The 22809-nt window shown below is 41.8% G+C and overlaps 1 protein-coding gene across 12 annotated transcripts in view; it reads left to right on the forward strand.

The window, feature by feature from the left end:
- Nucleotides 1-22809, forward strand: part of syne1a (spectrin repeat containing, nuclear envelope 1a) — a 139972-nt gene that overhangs the window by 39461 nt on the left and 77702 nt on the right. For all 12 annotated transcript variants that reach the window (XM_016669422.1, XM_016669460.1, XM_016669419.1 and 9 more), the window contains 34 exons: nucleotides 682-840; nucleotides 1074-1238; nucleotides 2291-2425; nucleotides 2654-2815; nucleotides 2905-3113; nucleotides 3196-3304; nucleotides 3390-3554; nucleotides 3638-3805; nucleotides 4289-4453; nucleotides 5636-5776; nucleotides 5881-6041; nucleotides 6143-6299; nucleotides 7153-7380; nucleotides 7463-7558; nucleotides 7660-7847; nucleotides 8705-8828; nucleotides 9765-9931; nucleotides 10048-10201; nucleotides 10322-10977; nucleotides 11303-11482; nucleotides 11556-11709; nucleotides 12820-12978; nucleotides 13598-13780; nucleotides 13874-13975; nucleotides 14216-14419; nucleotides 15433-15640; nucleotides 16254-16366; nucleotides 16636-16841; nucleotides 16955-17116; nucleotides 17208-17487; nucleotides 17667-17839; nucleotides 19177-19486; nucleotides 19565-19729; nucleotides 21184-21543. In XM_016669422.1, coding sequence (XP_016524908.1) covers nucleotides 682-840; nucleotides 1074-1238; nucleotides 2291-2425; nucleotides 2654-2815; nucleotides 2905-3113; nucleotides 3196-3304; nucleotides 3390-3554; nucleotides 3638-3805; nucleotides 4289-4453; nucleotides 5636-5776; nucleotides 5881-6041; nucleotides 6143-6299; nucleotides 7153-7380; nucleotides 7463-7558; nucleotides 7660-7847; nucleotides 8705-8828; nucleotides 9765-9931; nucleotides 10048-10201; nucleotides 10322-10977; nucleotides 11303-11482; nucleotides 11556-11709; nucleotides 12820-12978; nucleotides 13598-13780; nucleotides 13874-13975; nucleotides 14216-14419; nucleotides 15433-15640; nucleotides 16254-16366; nucleotides 16636-16841; nucleotides 16955-17116; nucleotides 17208-17487; nucleotides 17667-17839; nucleotides 19177-19486; nucleotides 19565-19729; nucleotides 21184-21543 — 6468 coding nt within the window. The remainder of the gene's footprint in view (nucleotides 1-681; nucleotides 841-1073; nucleotides 1239-2290; nucleotides 2426-2653; nucleotides 2816-2904; nucleotides 3114-3195; nucleotides 3305-3389; nucleotides 3555-3637; nucleotides 3806-4288; nucleotides 4454-5635; nucleotides 5777-5880; nucleotides 6042-6142; nucleotides 6300-7152; nucleotides 7381-7462; nucleotides 7559-7659; nucleotides 7848-8704; nucleotides 8829-9764; nucleotides 9932-10047; nucleotides 10202-10321; nucleotides 10978-11302; nucleotides 11483-11555; nucleotides 11710-12819; nucleotides 12979-13597; nucleotides 13781-13873; nucleotides 13976-14215; nucleotides 14420-15432; nucleotides 15641-16253; nucleotides 16367-16635; nucleotides 16842-16954; nucleotides 17117-17207; nucleotides 17488-17666; nucleotides 17840-19176; nucleotides 19487-19564; nucleotides 19730-21183; nucleotides 21544-22809) is intronic.

Raw genomic sequence — 22809 nt, forward strand, 5'->3', positions numbered from 1 at the left:
AAGTCAAATTTTACCCTAAGACGTATCCCTGCTCTAAGCATCTCAGTTTTTTTCTTCTCTTCCAGTATTTTTGTCATGTGTTTTTCACATTTTTATAAACTAAAATTTATATTACTTTGCTGCAGTAATTTCCATAACTTTGGATTTCTTTGTCTTGTATAGATTTGTTGAGAAGTAGAGAGTAAGGTTAGCATTGCAGTTGAGCAGCAAGGAGAGTCTTGGGAGCTTCTGCTCTGCATTCTTAAGATGATACCTTGCTGCAACACGGCAGAGGTAAATTAATGGGTTTGCTCTCATCAAGCTCTGCAGATGCCTGGTAATTGAATCTAGTTTGTTGGAGCAGGAAACCATTTAAACCATATAGTGCAGCGGGTCCTGAGGAGCAGGGTTAGAAAAAAACATTTAAAAGTGAGTTTGCTGCAGGTTGTCTCTTTTACCCCTCTACACACAAATCAGCAAAAATGATAGCGTACTACAAAATAACTAACCAGACAGTGATGGTTTAGAGAAAAAAATGTTTTTTTTCCTTACTACTAATTTTTACAGAATCCATGTTTTATTTCAACTTGGCTCTTTTAAAAAAAATGCAGATATAATGTGATTTGTAAAGTTATTACAACATAAGTTTAAAAAAAAAGTTTTCCACCATTTATGTAAACTTTGTTTTCCCGATTGCTTCAGGATTTGCTGAACCAGCAGCAAAGCTGTAAGCGATGTCTCTCGGTGATTGAGAGAAATCACCAGACGCTGGAGAAATCGCTTGGCAACAGTAAGGTGCTCCGAAACTTCGACATGTCCTCACTGCAAAAGAGAGTTTCCGAAATTCAAGGATCATCACAGGTCAGTCCTAACCTTACTGTATCTGTTGAGAGAATGCCACACATTCGGTAGGCATGTTGCATTGTAAATAATATATAAAAGTTAAAATAAACATCAAAGCAGCCTCCAAGTGTCTCTGTAGGTTGGATTTCCATCACATATCTCATTATTTATTAGCTTTTTATAAATCAAACAAAGTAATTACCTCATTGTACCACCGGGACCCATTAAGATCACCATTAACATCTTCTCAGGCTTTGCTTAAGGAGGTCGGGGAATGGAGGAGGCGGGAAGAGGCCAATAACTGCCTGAGGAGGAGGTTTGAGGAATCACGGCATGAGCTGGAGAGAGTGCTGAAGAAAGCTCAGAGCTGCTTGAAGGAGACGGGAGACGCAGAGGAATTACTGAGGAAACACACCGTAAGAACAAATCGGCACCTCCAGCTATAAATAACACTAGTTAGGACTAAAGCATACAAGGCTGGCAGCTAATCTGTGAAAACACGTTTATTACTTTAATATATGTTTTTCAGGTTGCTACATTTAGTTCCTGCTGTAGAAATGAATGGAGAACAGTAGCAAGGGAGTCTGTTAATTAAAGCATAGGATGTGTTTTGAAGTAATATGGCATTGTTATTTATCAGAAACAACACCACAAAAAAATCCTATAAGGATGAATGTGAAAATTAAGAATATAAAACTTTAAAACTTTCTGACTTTAAAGTCTAAATATGTGATCATCCTTTAACCTGGAGATGCAGATCAGTATTCCCAATGTTGTCAATTCAGTATTAAAGATCAATTTTTAACACTTCCTTTGGTTTTCCTAATTTTATTACTGCAGCCATAAACTTAAATCTACAGTTCAAATCCTTTAAAGTTAAAAAAAAATGTTCTGACACCAGCTGTGGTTTTTGAACAGCAGGCATTTTTCTGCATCTTGTCTGATTTCTCTTATTCTGAAGAAAAATAGTGAGGTGCTGCACACTTCCCTTTGCAGAATAGGTGGGAATCGCCATGGCGACCAAAGACTTTACATGTACTGAGTTTGTCCCTAAAGGTTTAAAACAGGGCTTTTAAAACAAAGCTTACACAAGTCTTACTCCTTTAAAGGAAAGATTAGAACAACAACAACAAAAAAGATTCAACTTCCAAATGGGCCTAAACAGAAATAAAGAAAAAGGATTTTTTTTTTTTTTGTAGATTTTCAAATTAAACTTTTCTGTTATTTTATAGCTTAGAACATTGCAAAAGTAGGTTCCATGTCACTTGTATAAATAAACTAAAAAATAATGCTGGAAGGCTTTGCAAAATAAAATTTGAATTGTTCTTAAAGTTTGTTTATTTCAAAGGCTGAGCTAAGAATGCTAATGGGTTTTTTGTATGTTGAACTTAAATCAGACAAAAAAAACAAAACAAAAAAAAGCTTTCTATGGAGCTGGACAAAGCAGTTCTCTCTTCTCCTGTTGCAGGATTTCTTTGGTCAGCTGGACCAGCGAGTGCTCAGCGTGTTCCTGAAAGCCTGTGATGAGCTGACAGACATCCTACCTCAAGAGGAGCAGCAGGGTCTGCAGGAAACTGTCCGTAGGCTGCACAAGCACTGGAAGGTCAGAGGTCAACGTGCATTAACACTGTAACTAATCACGTTATATCTCCTGAGGTGCATAACCAATACTTCATTAACTTAACGATGGAGGCCTGTGGTTTTGAGAAAGTTCCCTTGCCAATTAGACTGAAATGAAATCATCATTGTGTTGATGCTTGATTACTCTGGTGGCTGTTTGTTTGTCACTGAAAGATATTATTTAACTGGGTATGACCTGTGTTTCCTTTAGGACCTCCAGACGGAGGTTCCCTCTCACTTGCTCCGACTCAAAGTGGATGTGGAGAGAAGTCGAGTGGCTTTGATTCTTCAGGACTGCAGAGGAGAGCTGGAAAGAGAGATGCAGGCTCTGTCAGGCACCTGCACCAGTGAGCGAGTGATCAAAGAGCACAGGGTAAGCCCTGGATTTTGTCGAAACTTAAAGCGCACATTGATCTAATGGGAAGAGCTCAAACAATCAACTTTCTCTTGTTTCATCTCCAGGCTTTCTTCAGGGAACACAAACCTCTGACTCTGTGTGAGAAAAGAATCAGAAACATGGAGGATCTGTGTCATAAGTTACCTGACAATGACCCGGTCTATCGGATGCTTGATTCCACTAAGAGGGCGGTAGAAGAAGTTACTGAGCAAATAACCATCACCCACCTGAAACTGGAGCAACACCCTGACAAATGGAAAGAGTGGAACGACAGGTGCTCAAGATCAGTGAGGCATTCCTGAGTTACCCACTGGTGATCAGACGGCTGGAAATTAGTTTTATTTTTAATATTGCAGGTTCTGCGAGCTTTCTGATTGGCTGTCATCCCAGAGAGGGCAGGTGAGGCTACTAAGAGAGACAGCAGTGACTTCCCATCACCGGGCTCAAGTTGACGCTGCTGTTCGGGTGAGTAAGTGGAACCAGTTTGCTGTTAAAAGCTCAGAGATTAGATTTCCAACCATTTGCATTCTTGTGCTTGCACCAATTTCAGACTCTGCAGGAAGCCTTGATGGGCCGAGAGGAAAGCCTATTGTGGCTAAAAACTCGCCTCGCCAGGCTGTCGGAGGTTAGCTCAGAGCTGGAAGTCCAGAGACAGAGAACGGCCCTCGTTAAACTTTCAACTGACCTACGGTCCCTCTTATCTTCACTCTGTCAGGTGGAGTCCGTTATTGTAAAGATTAAACGCTTCATTTATTAGCATTTTAATTCATTACCTGATGTTTTCCTGCTTTGCCACAGTTGGGGGAAGAAGGCTCTGCTATGTTCCAGCGTGAGGAGCTAAGGGATGAGGTTCACGGTGCTTTGGAGGAGGTTCTGAGGGCAAGAAAGGAGGCCGAGGAGCAGACCAGCAGGATTCTGAATGCCGAGAATCTGGAGGAGGCCAAACAACTTTACCTCATTCACCAGGTGGGTTCTCGTTTTTTTATTTTTCACAATTTCAAAACCTTGTATTAATTTATGTCATGAATTTAAAGTCTCCACCTGGATATTTTTGCTCGTTTTAATTGTACGCCGCTCTTAAAATGTCCTGTGAGTAAATATATTTGCCCATTTATCCATAACAACTGGAACTTTCAATAATGAGCAAGTTATTTTCGCAATTTATTAAAAGACTGCCCCTCAGATTAATTTCACTCACTGCTACGGTGGGGGTGAACTTACCGTAATAACCCGATATTGGCTGGAAAGCGCAACGTCTCCCCTTTCAGAAACCGCTGGAATTTTTCAGATAGCGCCAAGTGTGGTGGAATTACGGTACTGCAAATTTGGCTGGATCGCCACCGGCGTTCCGTTTAGGACTTCAAAAAAAGTTACTGCCATTGTGGATTTATGCAAGCTGAATGCATTTCATTTTGTTGTTAAATTTCACATTTAATGTGTTTCTTCTAGCAACACCTGAAAAGGCTGCATGCAAACAGGAAGGAGGCAGAGCAGCTGGTGACTCACTGCCGCCAGCTGCAGACAGGTGAGGTACTGAGCCAGCCTCTGCGTGAACTGGAGGGAGCTTTCAGCGAGGCTGACCTCAAATCTGGAACAACAGAGCAGAACCTGCAGGTAGAGAGCTAAATGAATGTTTGTTTGGCTGAGTGGATAGGCGGCATGTTGCATGCTTTTCTGTTTTATTTCTATTTGGGCTTGAAATAAGCCAGTTGCAATAAGCATTTAATTAATCAATCAATCAATTAATCACATGATCAATTAAAATGAACTTACGAAGGAGAATTAGGGCCACTGGAAAAAAAACTAACAAAAAAGCTTTAATCTCAGAATTCTGAGGAAAAAAAGTCAGAATTCTGATTAAAGTCAGAATTTTTTTTCTTCAGTTTTTAATCCTCTTCCGTATGAACTCGCTCAACTCCATTTTGATGATTAAATAATTTTTAAAGGGAAATTTTGTTTAGAGACTTTATCATCCATTTTATTTTGTGGTTTCAGTTGTGGGTTTTTTTCTGTTTTATTTATCGGTTTTGGTTCTTGTATTTCATTTTGGATATTAAATATCTTGAGTGCAAAGTGTTTTATAAAATAATAATGTTTATTGGTATTTGAGAAGGTGAACTTACAATATTTTGCCTTTATCAATATATTGCTTGAAAATATTCAATAATTACTGGGATAATTAATCATCTAGAAAAATTTGTTATCCAATTTTGACTCAAAAAAAATGTCGTATCCCTTGGAAAAACCAGGGAATCTGCTGAATTTGATTAATTCTAAGCTGGCCAGTAAAATTTGTTCATTCCTGGTCTTTTTAAAAAATATTTTTGCAGCATTTCTTTTCTTTTTTTCTTTTTTGTTAGATTTAATGACTCTTTGCTGTGATTGTTGGTGTCTTGTCACTGTTTTAAAGAGATTTATTTAAGCAATAAATTCCTCCCTCACCACTTGCCCATCACATCTAGTCAGGCCATCCACCAGCGAACTAGAAACGAGCAGACCCAGTGAAATTTATGCTGCAGTCATTGATTTGCCTCTGCTGAATCTTAACCACACATTGATTGCTATGCTTGTGCATATGATTTCAGTGTTGTTTGTGCGCTGTATTGGATGTTTTTATTCGCTGCTAATTAAAATCTTTCTGCATGAACATTTTATGGTTATTGACATGGATTCCCACATGGAAATAAGATGAACTGAATGTTTTGGACTATTTGGATAACATTTGTACAACAGTAAAAAAAAAAAAAAAAATTAATTCTCTCTACTTTTAATTCCCCTTTTCATCATCATGTGAAGACAACCCTGAGCTGCTGGCAACATTTTGAGATGGAAAGAGAGGAAATTTGGAGGTTTATTACGAACACTGAAAGTGAACTAAACAAGGAACTAATTTTCAATAGCTTGGAGAGCCTGAGGAGTGAACTGGAGCACCTCAAGGTACGTCTGATGTACTTAATATGATCTCTTGATTGAGTATCAGCAAATGCTGATTTTAAAGCATTTTGTGAGCATTGTCATTGCCGTTGTTTTTTTGTTTGCAGGAGCTTTCCATAGATTTCGAGGAGTATTCTGTACGAGCAGATATCCTTTTGGAGAAGGCAGAAGATATTCAGCTTGGGCCAAGAAATCAGAGACTTCTTCTGCAGCGGGCCGAGTCCTCCAGAGAAATGATCACACAACTTCAGAAACAACTCAAAGAGAAGTTTGTACCTACAGTTGTTTGATTTGAGTCTGCTGTCCTGTCATTCAAACTTTTGGGTGTTTTAGCGGTTCTTTTAATGACCCGAATGCTTTGTTTTACAGTTTTGTCCTTCTTGAGAAGATGTGTGTGCAATGGGAGAGCTGCAGCAGAGAGTCAGAGGCCCTCTCTCAGTGGATCGACGAGAAAGAGAAGGAGCTGGACGCAGTCAGCTCCACATCCTCCTCTGATCCTTTAGATGCTCACATTAACACTGTGGAGGTTTGGGTTTCCTCCATCGTTTTTGTTTGTTTAACAGCCAGAAGTTTACATACACTCATCATCGACATGAATATCATGTTAGGTTTGGGGTTGGGGTGAAATTCAGATACAACAGATAGGATTTTTTATTTTTTATTTTTATTTTCTCTATTTAACACAAACTCCCACTAATATTTGGGTACGTGTCTCACATGCCATTTTTAGAGATCCACAAGTTTCAAACAGTGGATTAACTATATGGATATATTTATATTAGAGGAAAATTAACAATCATTTTTAACTTGAACATCCAATTTTAACATTTTTGAAGTCACTGACCTTGCTCATTATATAATCCACCCTCAAGACAAAACAAAACAAAACAAAACAAGTAAATAATTGATAATGAGTGTGTGTGTGTGAAGTTCTGACCAAAATTATAAGTACTGTTGAAGAATTTACTGCCCTACTTTAGCTGTGGGCTGCAGTAAATTTTATTTATCATTTTTTAGTAAATGCAAAATTAAAAGGCTTTTACGTTTATTGCAGAAGGTCAAAGGATCCCTTTAGCTCAAGCGCCGTTTCTCTGGTGTGCAATATGCATGTGGAAATGAAAGCAAATTGTAACTGCATGGATGTTATGCATAACTTAAAAAACAAATTGGGTCAGCAGCACATGTAGAGATTTAGAAAATTAGTTCGTCGTGATGTCTGTCATTACTATAATCTCAGTTCTGTCAATTTCAGATTTTCAAAACAAAATTAGGAATGTATGTATTTAATGAAATTCACAGACTTCTCTGTGGGAATAGCAGATTAATCAAATATGTGATTCTCATAATCATAATTTTTTTGCTGCTTCTTGTCTCTCCAGGTGATAGGTGAAGGTTTGGAGGAAAGAAAGACGACTCTTGTCCAGATGGAGGCTGACGTTGAGACCCTGTCCAGATTCGTGACCCCTGGAGAAGCCAGACATATCCGTGTCCAACTCCTGCAGACGAGGCGATGCTGTGACGAGCTGATGGGGAGGACAGAGCAGCTCGGCTCACAGCTCAACCAGAGCGCCTCCTACAGGCAGAGATGCAACGACAACCTCGAACAGGTGGACAAACTTGCAACATACGAAAAGGGGTTCATTTTATAGCTCAGCTCAAATATAATTGGACATATTTGTCCACTGTCAGGTAAAGAAAACAATGGGAGATCTGAAAGAAAAACTGGGCTGTCCAATCACTTGTACATCATCATCTGAGACCTACAAGATCCTCCAGGATCACATGGTGAGAATCTACCCCAGTATTTAATAACGTTTTGTGTGTTTAAGGTTTAACTCCTTAGCTGCTCCGGGGTTCATCACCAGTATGTTTTTATTTACTTCAAGGAGGTCTGCCAGGGTGTTGAGCAGCTGAAACCCAGACTGATGGCACTGTGTTCAGCCTCAAAGAGGCTCGGAGAGGGCAGCCAGCTGGAAGAGGAGGTGGCTGACCTCCAGAAGCAACAGAGAGAGTTAATTGCAGAGGCTGCGGGAAAACAATCCACACTGGAGAGTCTTCTAGCTCTGTGGCAAAGGTATGGATACATTTCACCGCAAAATTGCGCGGAACAATTTGATAGACGTTAGTCGTTTTAACTGTTTACTTTCGTACTGTAGAAAAACGTCTCTCTTTAGTCATGTTGAGTGGCTTTTATTCAGATTGCTAATTGGTTTCTGTCAATTCCAAAAAAAACCAAAAAAACACAATGCTCCAAACCTTTTAAAGCGAAAGCAGCTGCTTTTGTTTTCATCTTTAATTTCCTGAGCCTTTCCCTGTCGTCTTTTAGTTCCTGCTCGCACACACATCTCTTGTACTGTTTGTATAAATATTGCAATTTCCCCTTGTTATTGTGCATGTGTCCTTTCTGCTGAATTCTCATCTCTTGTCAATTTCCTCTGTTATTCTCCGAAAGATTCTCTCATTTTTAGTGTGAAGTAGTAGAGCGAGAGCTCGTCTGAGTCTTTCTGTCTGCTTCCCTGTCAACGTTTGCTTTCCCCTTCTAATTATATTCTTTTTCTTGTCACTTGTTTGACACTGAATAGATTTGCACCAGAGTGATTGTTTTTGTGAAGAGAAAGTAAAGAGCCAGCCTAGTGGCTACAGTTTAGTGTGACATGTCAGTAAATCACTCTAAAAATAAATAATATTCTTGCTGCAAACCTTTTTTTTTAATGCATGTATGTCTGTGTGTTTCTCTGTTCTTACTTACTCTCTCCTCTGTAGATTTGCATACATATATTTTTACAATTCAACTGATGCAGATTCGTGTTGAAAAGAAAAAGCAGTATGCAGTGTTACAGAGTGTGTGTACATGTTGATTTGAAAGGTTATTTGGTTATTAAAGAAAGCTTTATTCGCTTACAACTGTGCAATCTGAATTTGAATGAGCAGATATGAAAAAGAGAGTGCATCCATGAAGAGCTGGCTGGTCAGATGTGAATCCATGTGCTGCCCGGAAACCGAATTACTCTCTGCAGATAAAGTGAAACTGAGGAATGAACTCCAAAACGTGCAGGTAAAATAGACTTCTTGATTTTGTTGCAAATATCGTTACACCTTAGTCTTTCTGTATTTTGTAGAGTAGCTCGGAAATGTAAAAAATAAGGAAAATAATGTAGTTTTTTTTTTGTTTTTGTTTTTTTTTTTACAAATAAGTATCTGAAATGTGAAATTCCTGGCTTTAACATGACCAATTGTGTAAACAGAGTCCACCTCTAGATAATTTAATCTCAGCCTTCATAACGGAGTGGAAAGAATAAGGCTGATATTTAGAGAAAGCCACAAGTTGCTCCTTTTTCATTTTGCCACAATCACATGTAGTGGACACAGGAGACATGTGGAAGCAGGTGCTCTAATCTGATGAAACCATATCTGAACTTTTTAATACACATGATTGAAAATTAATGGCAGAAAACTAGTTGTAGGGGAGGAAAGCTGTGTGGGACTTTTTTTTTTAATAAAAAATTTTTTCATGTCACAGACAATCAGACAGACAGACAGAAAGAAGCTACAAAAGCTGCCCTTCCATCAGGGCAGTGGACACTAATATAAAACTGACAACTAAAGTTACAGTAAAAAAGATATTCATGATTTAATTCATAATGTGACTCTATGTGACGGTTTAAAAATGGCCGTCCACAGATGCTTCCACTCTGAGAAATACATTTAAAAAAGAGATACTTTTCAGACTTTTTTGTCATTTAACAATGATATGCACTACTTTGTGTTGGTCTATTATATAAAATCCCAATACAATACTTTAAAGTTTTGTATTGGGAGAAACAAAACTATAAAGTAATGTTCATAAACGGAACATTTTGCACGGATCAAAACGTGAAAAAATCTTACAGGAGTGCCCATTGAATGTATGTTCACTTTTATGACTTTTGTTGCCTTTTGTGACTCGGTTCAGAGCCTCAGTCAGGCATTTTGTTGAACTCCCACTCCTCAGGAAATGCAGCAGGAGACGCCGTCTTATGAAGCACTCCTCCAGGGACTTGAAAATCTCCAGCTGTGTCTCTGCACCACAGCGGACGAAGCTCGACTCCAGGAGCTCAACAATGACCTTACTCAACTTCAGGAGAGATACACTTCCGTGAACATGAGCATATCACACAGGCAATTCTTAATTCATTTAAGGATCTCAAAATTTGAATCTTTCATGGGGTTTTTTTCAGTCAGAAATAATAACTGTATAGATATAAGCATTCATCTCCCATATAATTCTTCTTTAGGAGTAAGCTGCTTGAGCTGCACCTGGATCAGCTGGAGCAGTTCGATCAGGCTCTGCTTGTTGTGGCACAAAGGAGTGAAAACTTCCTGTCTGTCCTTAGAAACTCTCCCTATGTTCACATCTCAGATCTTGACGCTGCAATCACTGAAGTAAAGGTAATAAACCAACAATTTCCATTTTCAAATCACATGTACATGTAGCTACTGTAAACTAGTTTTTAAAAAAATATTTTTGATTTTACGCAAGTATGTTTTATTTTTCTCGTAATGCTACAGGAGCATGAGGCACAGCTGCAGGAAAACGCGTTGTTGACTCAAACCCTGAATCAGAAAGAATCGTCTCTGCTCCATCGCTCCACCCCAGAGGCTGAACAGCAACTGCAGGCCTGGACGGAGGATTGCCTGCAACACTTCAATGAGTCCCAGCGTCTGTTGCTCGTCCGTAAGGAGTGCCTGACTAAATTAAAGGCTTTCCTCGCAAAGCGTGAGGCAACGTCTAAGGCTTTGCGCCACCTTAACGAGGCGGTGGAGGGCAGGGGGAGCTGGGACCACTCTAAGGCCGAGGCTCTGCATCGTGGGATTGTGGAGGTCTCTAAAGATGTGGCCCGACTTGAGGCAGAGGCTGTTGGGTTGGACGGGATGCTGAGCAAGGCACACCTGCACCTGCTGGGTGCGGAATCGACCGGATCCAAAAACACCAGCGATCCTCAGGGCAGAACATCCTGCAGAGGACTGGCGGTGGGCCTCATGATGGCTCTGGAGGAGGTGCAGAGGGCTGTTGGATGGAGGCAAAGTGAAGCGGATGCTTTAGGGGCGCTGTGGTGCTCTTTCAGAGAGAGGAAAGAGGAAGTGATGAAGAGTTTGAAGAAGATAGAAGACGACGCAAGGCGAGAGGAGGCGAGAGAGTGCTCTGTTCAGGCCTTTCAAAACAGGTACAGCTATTGAAAAGTCCAAATTAAACAATTGACAGACCATCAGGTTGGATCAAACCATCATCAAAATGCCTGATTCGTTGTTTGAAAATAATGTAAATAGAAAAAGAGGGATGACATTTGCATAATTTCACATTGTAAAATACATCCTACAAGTCTTTAATGGGGAGATCTAAACGGTGGCAGACTCTATCTGCCGACTTCAGTAGCAGCTCTCCAGCCAGATGGACAAAGTCATTTCAATGTTGCGTCTTAAAACAATGAGATGTCTAATGCTGGGATCAGGTAATCCCCATTGTTTTCGCTCTGGATCGGTTTCTCCCAGGCTGCGTTTCTTCGTCCAGCTGGAGGACGAGTTGCAGTCTCTGCAGCACTCCCAGCGATGGTTAGAGGAGAAGGGGAACCAGCTGGTCCAGCGAGACAGCGAGTTGGCAGCTGACGCTCTCAGAGAGGTGGCGCTGGTGAAGGCAGCCTGGGAAAATCTGAATACGACAATAACAAATAGGTAATGGATGACTTCTTTATTTCGCTTTTGTCAAGCAGTGCTATCTAAATTTGTGCTCTCTGTTCTCTTCCAGTCAGGAGCAGAGCGGCGTTGTGGTCGACCTTCTCCGCTTGTTCCTCCACCTGAAGTCGAACATCGCCACTGTTGTGGAAAACGCTCAGGCTGTTGCCCACAATCTGCCCGACCACAACCATAACGCTCAGGACGCCAGAAGTGTTTTCACACAAGTTAGTTAAGTTTATTTTTTAGAGAAAGTGTCGGTAATGCATTATTATTTAATATTTGTAGCTATTAATTCAGATAATTAATTTTTTTTCAAGAAAGGACCGAGGATAACTATTAAATACTATTATTAATATAACTATTATTAGTGTTAAAGCTATGGTAATGTATGCATCTGGATTCATACATTACATCATACAGGCTGGTGCTTTCTGGATCCAACAGATGTTTGTATGCACAGTGGTCAGTGAGTACTGTGTCATCTCCTGAAGCATTTTGTAATGGATGCATGCCAGAAAGATAAGATAAGATAAGATAAGATATTCCTTTATTAATCCCGCAATGGGGAAATTTACATTGTTACAGCAGTATAAAAAGCAAAACCAATATGAAAAACTATATATACACAGTAAAATCAAGTGAATATAGAAATACTAAAAAACAGTATTATTCGAAATATAAATAAATAAACAATTTCCAGGTTTATTGCCTGTAGTAGAGAATGGTGAACTACTTAGAGCGGTGGGTATTGTACAGTCTGACGGAAAGTCAGAATTGCATTTAAAGGAGGCAAACCTGGCACTCCATAACCATAAATTGGGAAAGACTTTCCATTCTGACTTGTTTGGACACTGGAATATTTCAGTGGGAGATCTCAGATACACCCAGCTTGGGCCATAGTGGCATTCTCCTGGAGGAACTCTCCTATACCTTCTCATATTTTTTTCTCTTTCCTTCCTTTGGTTCTTTGCAACCAGATAAACTCATGTGGATCCAGAATTTTAAAAATGCGACTGCTGCATAGTTACAACTATGACAACAACATTTCACAAGAGTTGTTGACTTTATTTGTGCAAAAAGTATATATTTTAGGTTTTGCAATTGTCCTTTGGCATTTCATTAACCCTCAGTTGTGATGATATTGCCTAAAATTATGTATCTTTTATTATTTTTTTTATGTCAAAACTTATTTCATAAGAGGATTGGTCTGGTTGTTGACTGACTTCATGAAATGCACTGGATCCAAATGGCTTTAACCCTCCAGTTTGAATCGTATCTCTCCCTCTAGTGGCAGCCTGCTATCAATATCTGTGCTCTGGTGTCTGTCCATGCAGCATGAAACTGTCCAAGCTGAACTGAGAGAAAAACAAGACGACATGGACCAGCTCATCTCCACGGTCGAGGACCTGCAGAGAGAATTGGAGCAGGTTCCCAACTCGGATATGTTTTCTGTCCTGAGTGAAACGGAGGCTCTCAGGGATCGGTGGCTGCTGGTGAGTCGTGTCTTAAAAACACAGGCTGTGCTGTGTCCCTTCTTCAGGAAAATAACTGCATCATAAAATCAGAAACTAATGGCTTATATATGTATATTTAATCGCAGATGTTTTAGAATAAGCAAATTAAAATCAGTCAGTTTTCCAGAAACAGTCAGATTACAATCTTGAATGGAAATACTACAATGAGCAAAAGAGTATGAATTGATTTTCAAAAAAGTGAATTATGTGATCTACAATCCAGTTCTGCCAGGAACAGGGTCATTTTGGTATTTACCTCCAGGATTTATTTTTTATTTATACATTTTCTCCTTTGTTAGGACTTATTTATCTCCTCAACTGTCACAAATGAGACAGAACAACAAACATGTCTAGACAGGTTATCTTCCTTTTACGTCGCTCCCTCATGTCTCACTCCCACATCTGTCAAACTAATTATGCCTCATTTTTCCTCCACCTCCCCGAAAAGCCCACCATCCCTTGTTAAGGAGAGACGGAGGCGGCTAAAAAAAACAAAAGAGGGAGACCCTTCCTCTGCTGTTGATTGAGACGCGTTCTGCTCTGCACTCAAACTGCTCGTCTATGCATTTTTTCAAAATTATTATTATTATTCTTTCAGGTCTCAGAGAAAATCCAGACAAATACAGAAAGGCTCAGCTACTGCATAAAACTCTGGGATGACTTGAAGGCCATGGAGAACGACATCAGCCGGTGGATGGCCGGGTCCATCGCCGATCTCACCGACAGTGTTGCCAGACTCGGCGACAAGGGTTCGGCAGAGGCCTGTCTTACCAACTTTCAGGTTAGAGCTTGCTGGATGGAGATGGCAGAGAGGAGGTATTCAGGGAGGTGACAGTGGGTTTAATTTCCTTTTCTCACACTTTGAACTCTAAAGGCTGAGGTGGAAAAGAGGGAGCAGATGTTGGATATCCTGCAGGAGAGAGTGGCAGAGCTGAAAGAGCGAGCCAAACTGCAGGAGACACCAATACAAATGCAGGTGAATATTATGGGAACCTGTATTCAGTTTCATCTATATTAAGCAAAAAGCTACAAAGCTTAAATAGATCAAACCGTGTTGATACTTTCTTTATTTCTGTTCATTTTTGGCTGTAAGACATCAAATCAACATTCCACACCACGGAGTTGCTATTAAGCATCTTTTACTCTTTACCCAGCATTATGTACTGGTTTAGGTAGTATAAACTTTATTTTTAATAAGCTGATTTTACGTAACCAGGTTCTGGAGTCGGATCTGAGGAAGAAAATGCTCCACGCGCAGGAGGCGTACAACCAGGCCAAACACACCCTGACCTACTTCGACTTCCAGAAGCAGCGACTTGATGACCTGATGTGCCAGATGACCGAGCGGCTGGAGGCCGTGGAGGGATCCTTGTCGGACCTCACCGAAGCTGGTTCCCTCGAAGACATTTGTACGGTGAAGGTACGGCTTTATCATTTTGTTCTGTTCGGTTTGGGGCATGTTTAAGCTTGAAACTGATCTTCCTAAACAATACGATCAATTGTTGAGTAAATAATGCAAGTAAGACATCTTTGACATTAACAAATAAAATGTTTACTAACATATCTGGAAGGAATTTGGTGTTAATTGTAGGATTAATGCTGTGGTTAAGGGTTAACATCCGCTCCAGCCTCAGGTGTTTTGGAGCCTCTAGCAGGTTTTCTTCTAGGATTTTCCTTTATTTAGCTTCATGCATCTTCCCATCAACTCTGACCAGCCTCTCTGTCCCCACTGGAGAAAAGCATTGCCCCCAGCATGATGCTGCCACCACTATTTCAGGGGTGGTTTATTCAGAGTTAATTTTACATACTCCCCAAGAAGTTACAATTTGCTTTTCTCTACTCAGAGCACCATCTCTGTTCCCACATGTTCGCCGAGTCTCTTTAACAGAAGGTTTTTTATGACTTACTGTTGTCAAGCAAGCTGGAGCAGAAACAACCTCACCAACATGTAGGGTATTTTTCAAACTGGCATGCATAAGAATAGCAGGCCGCAGCTCACTTGTTGTAATATGCTAAATAGACTTGTATAATGTTTTTTTCTTGAGTCATACTGACAACTCAAAGCAATTTAGTCTCATTTATCGAGCTGTACTTGCCTACATTCACACTGGGTTTAGGTGACTTGCCCACTTACTTTCCCACTGTTGCCCTAGGCGATATCAATACTGTTATTAACTTTAGTTTAAGCACTGATAATACTTTGGCTATTTGGCGAGTAACCCAACAAGAAAACCTGCTTCTTCTATCACTCCTGTTGTGATACCTTTTGCTCTCAAAATCCTTACGTCACTCAAATTGTGCTTCCTTTTGTGCTGAAGATGTCATTTCCAGAAATAAAGCATCACTTTGTGCGCCATAGAAACAGTAAATCAAATCAAGATGTAGATGATGCAACAGTCGTAACTCTTGATTTCTCACTGTTTTCCACTAAAGGACCTGCAGAGTGTTGTGCAGCGACAGAGGGCAGACATGGACTCGGCTAGAGACGCCCTGACGTCCCTGAGCAGAACGCATCCGTCTCATGAGCTTTCAGCCCTCTCCTCTGATCTCACCTCCATCGCCAAGCGAACAGAGGTTGTTGCCCAACGCTGTGCCAAAACCAGGGGCAGCCTGCAGGATGGATTACAGCTCCACTTCAATGGTAAGACATGGCGGGCGGGTTTAGGTTAGAAAGGGGCAATTTCTTTAGTCATATAAACATTGCGATTTGTCAATAAAAGGAGTAGTAAGCTAAACGTATTCCCAGAAGAAGAGAAATTAGACTCATAAGAGTGCTTAAAATCTCATAATCTGCCGATCGAACACAGCACAATTCCACAAAGCAGTGTAATTCGTTCGCGTTAGCTGTGCAACAGATTTGCGGTTGATTATCCTTCATTTTTCCCTAGAGGACACTCAATCCTCCCACAACAACCCACACACACCGTCCGTGCACATTATCAGGTACACTGATGCACTCTTTTCGCTTCGACACACACCTGTGCCTCGGAGAGCAATGTCAACTTCGTCACATCCGATCTCGAGGGAGCCATTTCAGGCTTGTTGCCAAGGCAGCAAAGTCTGCATGCCGTGGACACGCCCACACTCCCCATCTGCCTCAGCACATTACCTCTCCTCTTCTCCTTTGACTTTTAAATCTTCTCTGGCCATTATTTGTTGTGCCCACTTCTGTAACTTCTCCGTACTTTGCTTTTGGGCTGCAGCTAGTCTGTTTTTTTTTTTTCTTCTTCTTCTTCTTCTTCTCCTCAAAACAGAGCTTGTCCAAGACTTTACGTTGTGGCTCACAGAACTGAAGTTGGAGCTGAAAGATTGTTTTAATCAATCAGGAGATGTCATCCTCCTTACAGCCAAGTTACAAAGACTGAAGGTACTTTTGATTTTTTATTTCTCTCTGTGCTCTGTGCTGTATTTTACTTAGTGGCATTAGAGTTCTGGGTGCCACTAAAACATAAACATGACTTCAGATTTTTACTTGCTAGAAACTTTCCTCCCAGTTCACAATAAAGCCCTACTTTGTGTTGTCATTATATAAAACAAGCCAAAGTTTGTGGTGACAAGAAAAAAAAAAAAAAAATCGAGGGACTGTTTCAGCAATTTGTCAGTGCCAGCGTAGCACGTTTCTCTCTCCTACCACAGATCTCAGTAGAGCAGATGTTGAAGGGTGAAGAGCGTCTCTCTCAGGTCCATAAAGAAGCCGAGAAACTTCAGCTCCACCTGAGCAAAGTCGGAGCGGCGCAGGTCAAAGAAAGTCTTTCCTCCTGTCAGAAGGAGTGGAAGGATTTCCAGGACGTCTGCTGTCAGAGCCAGCAAGACCTGCAAGAGAGCGTTGACGTTTTGAAAAAGTAAGCCGCAAAACCTTACTTTTTCAAAAGTAAGGTTTTGAAAAAATAAGGTTTTTCTATAAAGATAGAAAATCTTTATTTAACGCACTTTTTTTCTCCTTCCCCTGCATTAGTTTTGATGATTGTGTGGAGAATACACGAGAGTGGCTGAAGAAGATTGATCTCGGCCTTAAGAGCGAGCCTGTTGTTGTGACAGAGAGCCAGAGAGGAGCCTCAGATCCCGCAGACGAGCTGCAGAGAATAGAGAACTTAAATCAGGATCTGATAGCACAAAGGTTTGAAGAGGGGATGCCTGAGGCCATATGTTGTACATGCTGGAAGATCAGCTGTCAGAGGAATATTTTTCCTTTCTATCTTTTTATCTAGGGAGTCCATTGAGCGTGTCTGTCAGGAGGCCCAGGCTCTCTCTGAATCCGGCTGCGGTTCGGGCGGAGAGGTCAGAGTGACGGGCCAGCTCCAGATGGAGTACCAAGCCCTCCTGAAGGCAGCCAGGGAGAGACTGCAGGCCTGCCAAGAGAGCCAGGCCTTTGGAGACACCCTCCAGGGAGTTTGGGCCTGGCTGGAGGGGATCCAAGAGAGACTGGGAACTGTCGACAGCACGATCGGAACGAAAGAGCAGCTGGAGCAGAGACTGGAGACCGTGCAGGTGAGACACAGGGTGTCAGGAACGCTTCACTTAGTAAATGTTACAATAAATTTTGCTGCCAAGGATCCAGATTTCTTGAAGTCAGACACAAGAGGGGGCTGTTTGTTTTAGAAAAGCCTTTCCAGGTCCAGTTCTTTTGTCTATTTCCAGTTTTCAGAGACTCTCCTCTGTTTGCGCAGGACATCCTGCTTTTGAAGGGCGAAGGGGAGGTGAAGCTGAATATGGTGATGGGTAAGGCTGAGCTCGCCCTGCGTAGCTACGGCGCTGGTGGACAGGAAGTGGTCCGCTCTCAGCTGCAGGAAGTGGAGGATGCATGGGCGACGCTGCTGGTTACTGCTATGAGCTGCCACAGGTACCGCAATTTACTGCATGAACCTACACCGCCTTGCAAACCATACGCCACCATTTAACCTTTTAACCTTTTGTCATATTTCAGCCACGAACTTCAATGGATTTTATAGGATAAACTCACAAAGAGTAATGCAAAATAGTGAAGTGGAGGAATTTCCCCCTTTTACTTTTTACTACAGCCACATTTCATCCAATTAATAAGTTTACATGTTGAGCAAACATGAGACCAAATTTGAACCATGTGGCTGACGTATCATGTAAAATCGCCCTGTGGTGAAACATGGTGCTGACAGCATCATGCTGTGGGGTTGCCTTTCTTCAGTAGAGACTGACACAGAGACCTTAAAAATGGTTGTCATTTCCCTTTAACTTCACAGTTGTTCTCTGCTTTGTGCCAAGAAAACAGAACCACAGAATAGTTTGATACAATAACTTTGCAAAGTATGAATGCCTTTGCAAGTCAGTGTCAATTCAGATTTGGAAAGATCTATGAGGAAAATTGCAACGTTTTTAAACTAAAGAGATGTTAATTTTTATCACTTTGTCACTTGCATTGTTGCTTTATCTATTTCTTCCCTTCTCAACTTTGCTTTTTATCATTTGCCATGAAAAGATTTGCCTTATGGCCATCTTAGAGACAATTCATCTGTGTGCCAGAAAGTCCTCACAGTGGGGAGCTTGTTGTTTTCATCATGATAGATTGTGTGTCATTCCTATTAATTACCATTAGGGTAAATACATAATGAGAAATATTCGTCTTGTTTTCTAAATCTGATTGATATGTCTTAGTTTGCCCTCTTCGTGTGTGCATGTGCCTAAGCAATGCGCATGACCTGCTTTGTGTGTGTGTTTAATTGAGCAATTATAGTTCCTGTTAGGAAAAAAATTGATCTCATTAGTGGCTAAATGGGGGATGGCAAACAGCGGGTCACACGGGGGGGTGGGGGGGAGGAGTGTTTGTGTTTTAAGAGGAAAGTGGGAACAGGAGGCGAGGGGTAGCAGGTGAACGAGAGGTGTCTGTGTGTGGATATTGGGTGTTTGTGCACGTGGGGGTGACAGATGGCAAGGAATATTACGGGTGTGTATCTTTGTCTGTGTGTGTTTGAACCCCTCCAATAAAAGAGGATCAAGACACTTGGCCACTGGTACTGACAATTTAGAAATATAGACTTAAGATTTAAGGAGATTATCCACGATCTTGACTGCTTCTTAAACTCTTGATATAATTTTTTTTTTTTTTTTGATTGTTAAATGTAAATTGTGGTTTTGAGTGGTCTTTCTTTGCTTTCAAGTCGGGACGTGTCGGAGGTATAAAGTGGGGATATGCTCTTTTTCCAGTCGATTAGAGTGGACTGTGTCTCAGTGGGGGGGATACCTCGAAACTGCTGCTCAGCTGCAAAAATGGATGGAAGCTGTGAAGAGGGAGGTATGCGCCCCACTCCCACCGCAGCCTGGACCCAGAGAGAAGGCCTCCCAGCTGGAGAGACTCAGAGCCCTAACGGCTGACCTGGAAGACCACCAGATGGCGCTCTCCAGCCTGGAGGAAAAAGCCAGAGAACTGTTCAAAAAGACGGGCGACGCCAGCTTTAACCACGGCGCTCGCACTCAGCTACAGGTGCAGTTTGATCATCTCACGGCTTTGGTTGAGGTAAATGGCACCGCATTTAATTGCACTCATTGGTTTTGCGTAAAAGCATTTCGGGAAACTCTGACCTTCGTGTCGTAGGAGAGAGTCCGTCTGGCTCAGGCCGTGGTGTTGGAGCATCAGGACTACCTGGAGGCCGTTCGGGAGCTCACCGACTGGCTGATGTCTGCAGGGAAAGAGCTGCAGCATTGGTCTGATGCATCAGGAGACTCCGCCTCCATCGGGAAAACACTATCAGAAGTAAAGGTAATGAAAATAAGCAAGTTGTTTCAGCATTTCTATTACTACTGTTATTTATTTATTTTTTTGTCAAATTACCAGAAAAAATGAATCAAAACGGTTGTCTTTCAGAAGAATCAATCGCTAATTTTCTACAGTTTCAACCAACAAGTCAATGGGAAATAAAGTTGTTTTCATCCAGCATGTCTGTTATTGTTATGCCAAAGTGTGGACAAATGAAGGGTTCAGTTGTATCGTCTAGTAGGTTGTTTATCTTAGAGAGGCTTTTACCAGCATTACTGGTTTTTAAGTTTAGTTTCAGGTCTTACTTGTTGATTTTAATTACTGTTTTAAGAACCATAACACAATGAGATTAGATGTATTTGCGAGCTTGAATTCAAAAGATAAATTCAAGGAAAATTGATCTTAAAATAAAGAAGTGCTGCAGGATCCTTGATAGGAGTATTAGTTTGAATCCAGAAAAAAATCAAGGAGCAAAAAAAAAAAAATTATTTAAATAGTTGACTCTTCGTCTGAAAAGGTAAGTACAGTAGATGCCCAGTGGGAGTTGTTTCTTGTAATTTGCACCCATTTCAAGGTGTTAAACTTGATGTCTTTTGGGAAAGCAGCTGAAATCTGAGTGAAAAATGAAAAAATTAGTAGCAGATCCTCCTCTTTCACATGACACTCACTGCAAAAAACAAACACAACCTGACCAAGTTTTGAGATGAGCATAAACCCGTCAAATTATTGCGATATAAATTTCAGGAAGCAAAAAATGTTAAAGGTCCTAATGACTGAAGCTGATTACAGTCTCACTCTGAAGCAGAAGAATCCAGGGACAAAATAGAGAGCGATCTTCTGCTTATTTTCCACATCAGTGCCAAATATATCCAGGTTTTTTAGTTGGTTTTTTTTTGGGAGGCTGTAGGTTGCATCTCTGGTGCGAATTACTGATAATTATTGTGTAAGAATTAAAAGCAGCACTTATCTTCTTGTCTGTTAAATAATTCCCAGCTACCGTGGTGAGAAAATATGTAGGGAGATGTTGATTTGCATTTAGATTTTACACATGGGTCCTAATTATCACATTATGAATGTGTGTTTGCCGAGCTACCGACTAAAGCGATTTGGAGGAGACTGGATTTCTTGTACATGCAAAGTTAATACTGATAACTGTCTGTTCTCACCGATCAGATGCTCTTTTTTTAAACCGTATTTTTACTGCCTCGTCACCCTTCAGTGTTTACTTTTCACATAGAAGCAGATGGGGTTAGAGGAAAAAGTGGTTAAGATCCCAGAGATTACAAAAGACCCAACATCAGCACCGACGATGAGCAGGAGGAATCAAAGAGTCAGACGTGAAGATAAAAATAGACAGAAGAGCGAAGCACTACAGCTTTAAACACAGACCACGCATCCTGAGAGTACAGTTTCCTTAGCCACAGTTTCCGTAGCAACTTTCCTTTCCCTCTCTCCAGGAGCGTGTGAAGTGTCGACTCCTGGAGGGCCGGGAGCGCCTCAGCCGGGTCCGACGCAGCGCAGCGGCCACGGCGGAGCACACGGCGGCGGGCGGCTGCGAGGCCATGGACCGGCAGCTGGGGGCGCTGTCGCATGCCCTGGAGCAGTGGGAGGGGGCCGCCCTGAGGGCCAGAGACGGCCTGGAGGGGGCCCTGGCCGCCGCCGAAGCTTCGGAAGAAGAGTACGACCATCTGACGGCCTGCCTGGAGGAGCGGCTGAAGGAGTTTGATGGCTGTCTGAGGGGGTGGAGCCAGGAGCTGGTTAAAGCTGAGGGACGGAGTAGCGGCGAGGAGGCGGTGGAGGGATGGAAGCTGGCTAAGGTAATATAAATTTAAATAGTCCTCACTGTAACATATGTCATTTGTCTCTAAACAATAGTTTATTTAGAAGAAAAAAACTCGCTGGAATGTGTAAATATTTGCGTGCAGCCAGAGAAAGTAATTAGCGTTCTCTAATAGAAAGCACATGTACACACAATCTGCAGAAATCCTCTGCATTCACTCACAAGTAATTATCCATTCTATTACTGAATCCTGAAAACAGATTAGTTTGTAAATCAGCTTTGCTGGGAGGGCATAATGACAGCAACAATCCCATCAGTTTCCCCAGGTCTCTGCTTCCATCTCTAAATGTTTTTGTTTTTTGCTGCCATTATTTTGCCACTATCTCTCCTCTCCAAACACTCTCTTATTGTTATTTTGTCTCCCCTCAATCTGAACTCATCCTGCTTGAAATAAAAGGAGCAGTTTTCCTTTTCGTTTTCGGTTGCCGAGATTACGCCTTGATCCTCCTGCTCCTCACCTCCCCTGCCGCTCTGTCGCCAACCTCAACGGGATGTTTACGTTTTGACAATTGCTCCTCATTGTCAGGGCCATGCCAGCACGCTCAACCTCCCAACTCCTCCCCAGGCTTCGTCGGCCGTGCCTTTCTCCGGTTTTCCTCAATTTGTGGGGCTGTCAAAGAACAGAGGAGGAGTTTTTTGTCCCCCTCCTCCGCTCCTTTCTCCTCCTTCCAGCAGCTTGTTTCCTGTGTCCGGCCGTGTTTTCGTTGCGCGCTTGTTTTGCGTGCGTTTGAACCGACTCTGCGTCTGTTAGCGCTGACAGCTGAATTCCACCGGGAGAAAGCGAGAGGGAGGGAAAAAAACGTGCGAGAGGGAAGAAGTCGAATGAGTAGGAGGAGGGCGAGAGGAGGAGAGCGAAAGTAGTGGAGGCATATAGGAGGAGGGAGAGGAGGAGAAGAGAGCAACGAGTCCACGGGAGAAGGGAGGGAGGGAGGGCTGTTCAATACGTCAGAGAGGGAGAGAAATGACTGAGAGTCAGAGCTTGTACATATTTCATGGGAGAGGGTTTCATGACTCTGTTAGAGCAGAATGCGAGGGACGCTGAGGAGAGCGGGAGAACGTTATCCACCGCTCCTTCCTGTCACACTCCTCGAAGAACAAAAATGCCATTGAAGAAGCAACACTGTGAGTATGTGTCGGAGCGTCCGGGTGTGTGAATGCTAGAGGAGTGAAAAGAGCTGAGCCAGGGTGTGAATAGGAATGCACTGACTGAAGGGTGTCAGTTAGATCTGTCTCTCCTTAACTA

The sequence above is a fragment of the Poecilia formosa genome, unplaced genomic scaffold (assembly GCF_000485575.1).
Source record: "Poecilia formosa unplaced genomic scaffold, Poecilia_formosa-5.1.2 Scaffold1, whole genome shotgun sequence".
NCBI lineage: Eukaryota > Metazoa > Chordata > Actinopteri > Cyprinodontiformes > Poeciliidae > Poecilia > Poecilia formosa.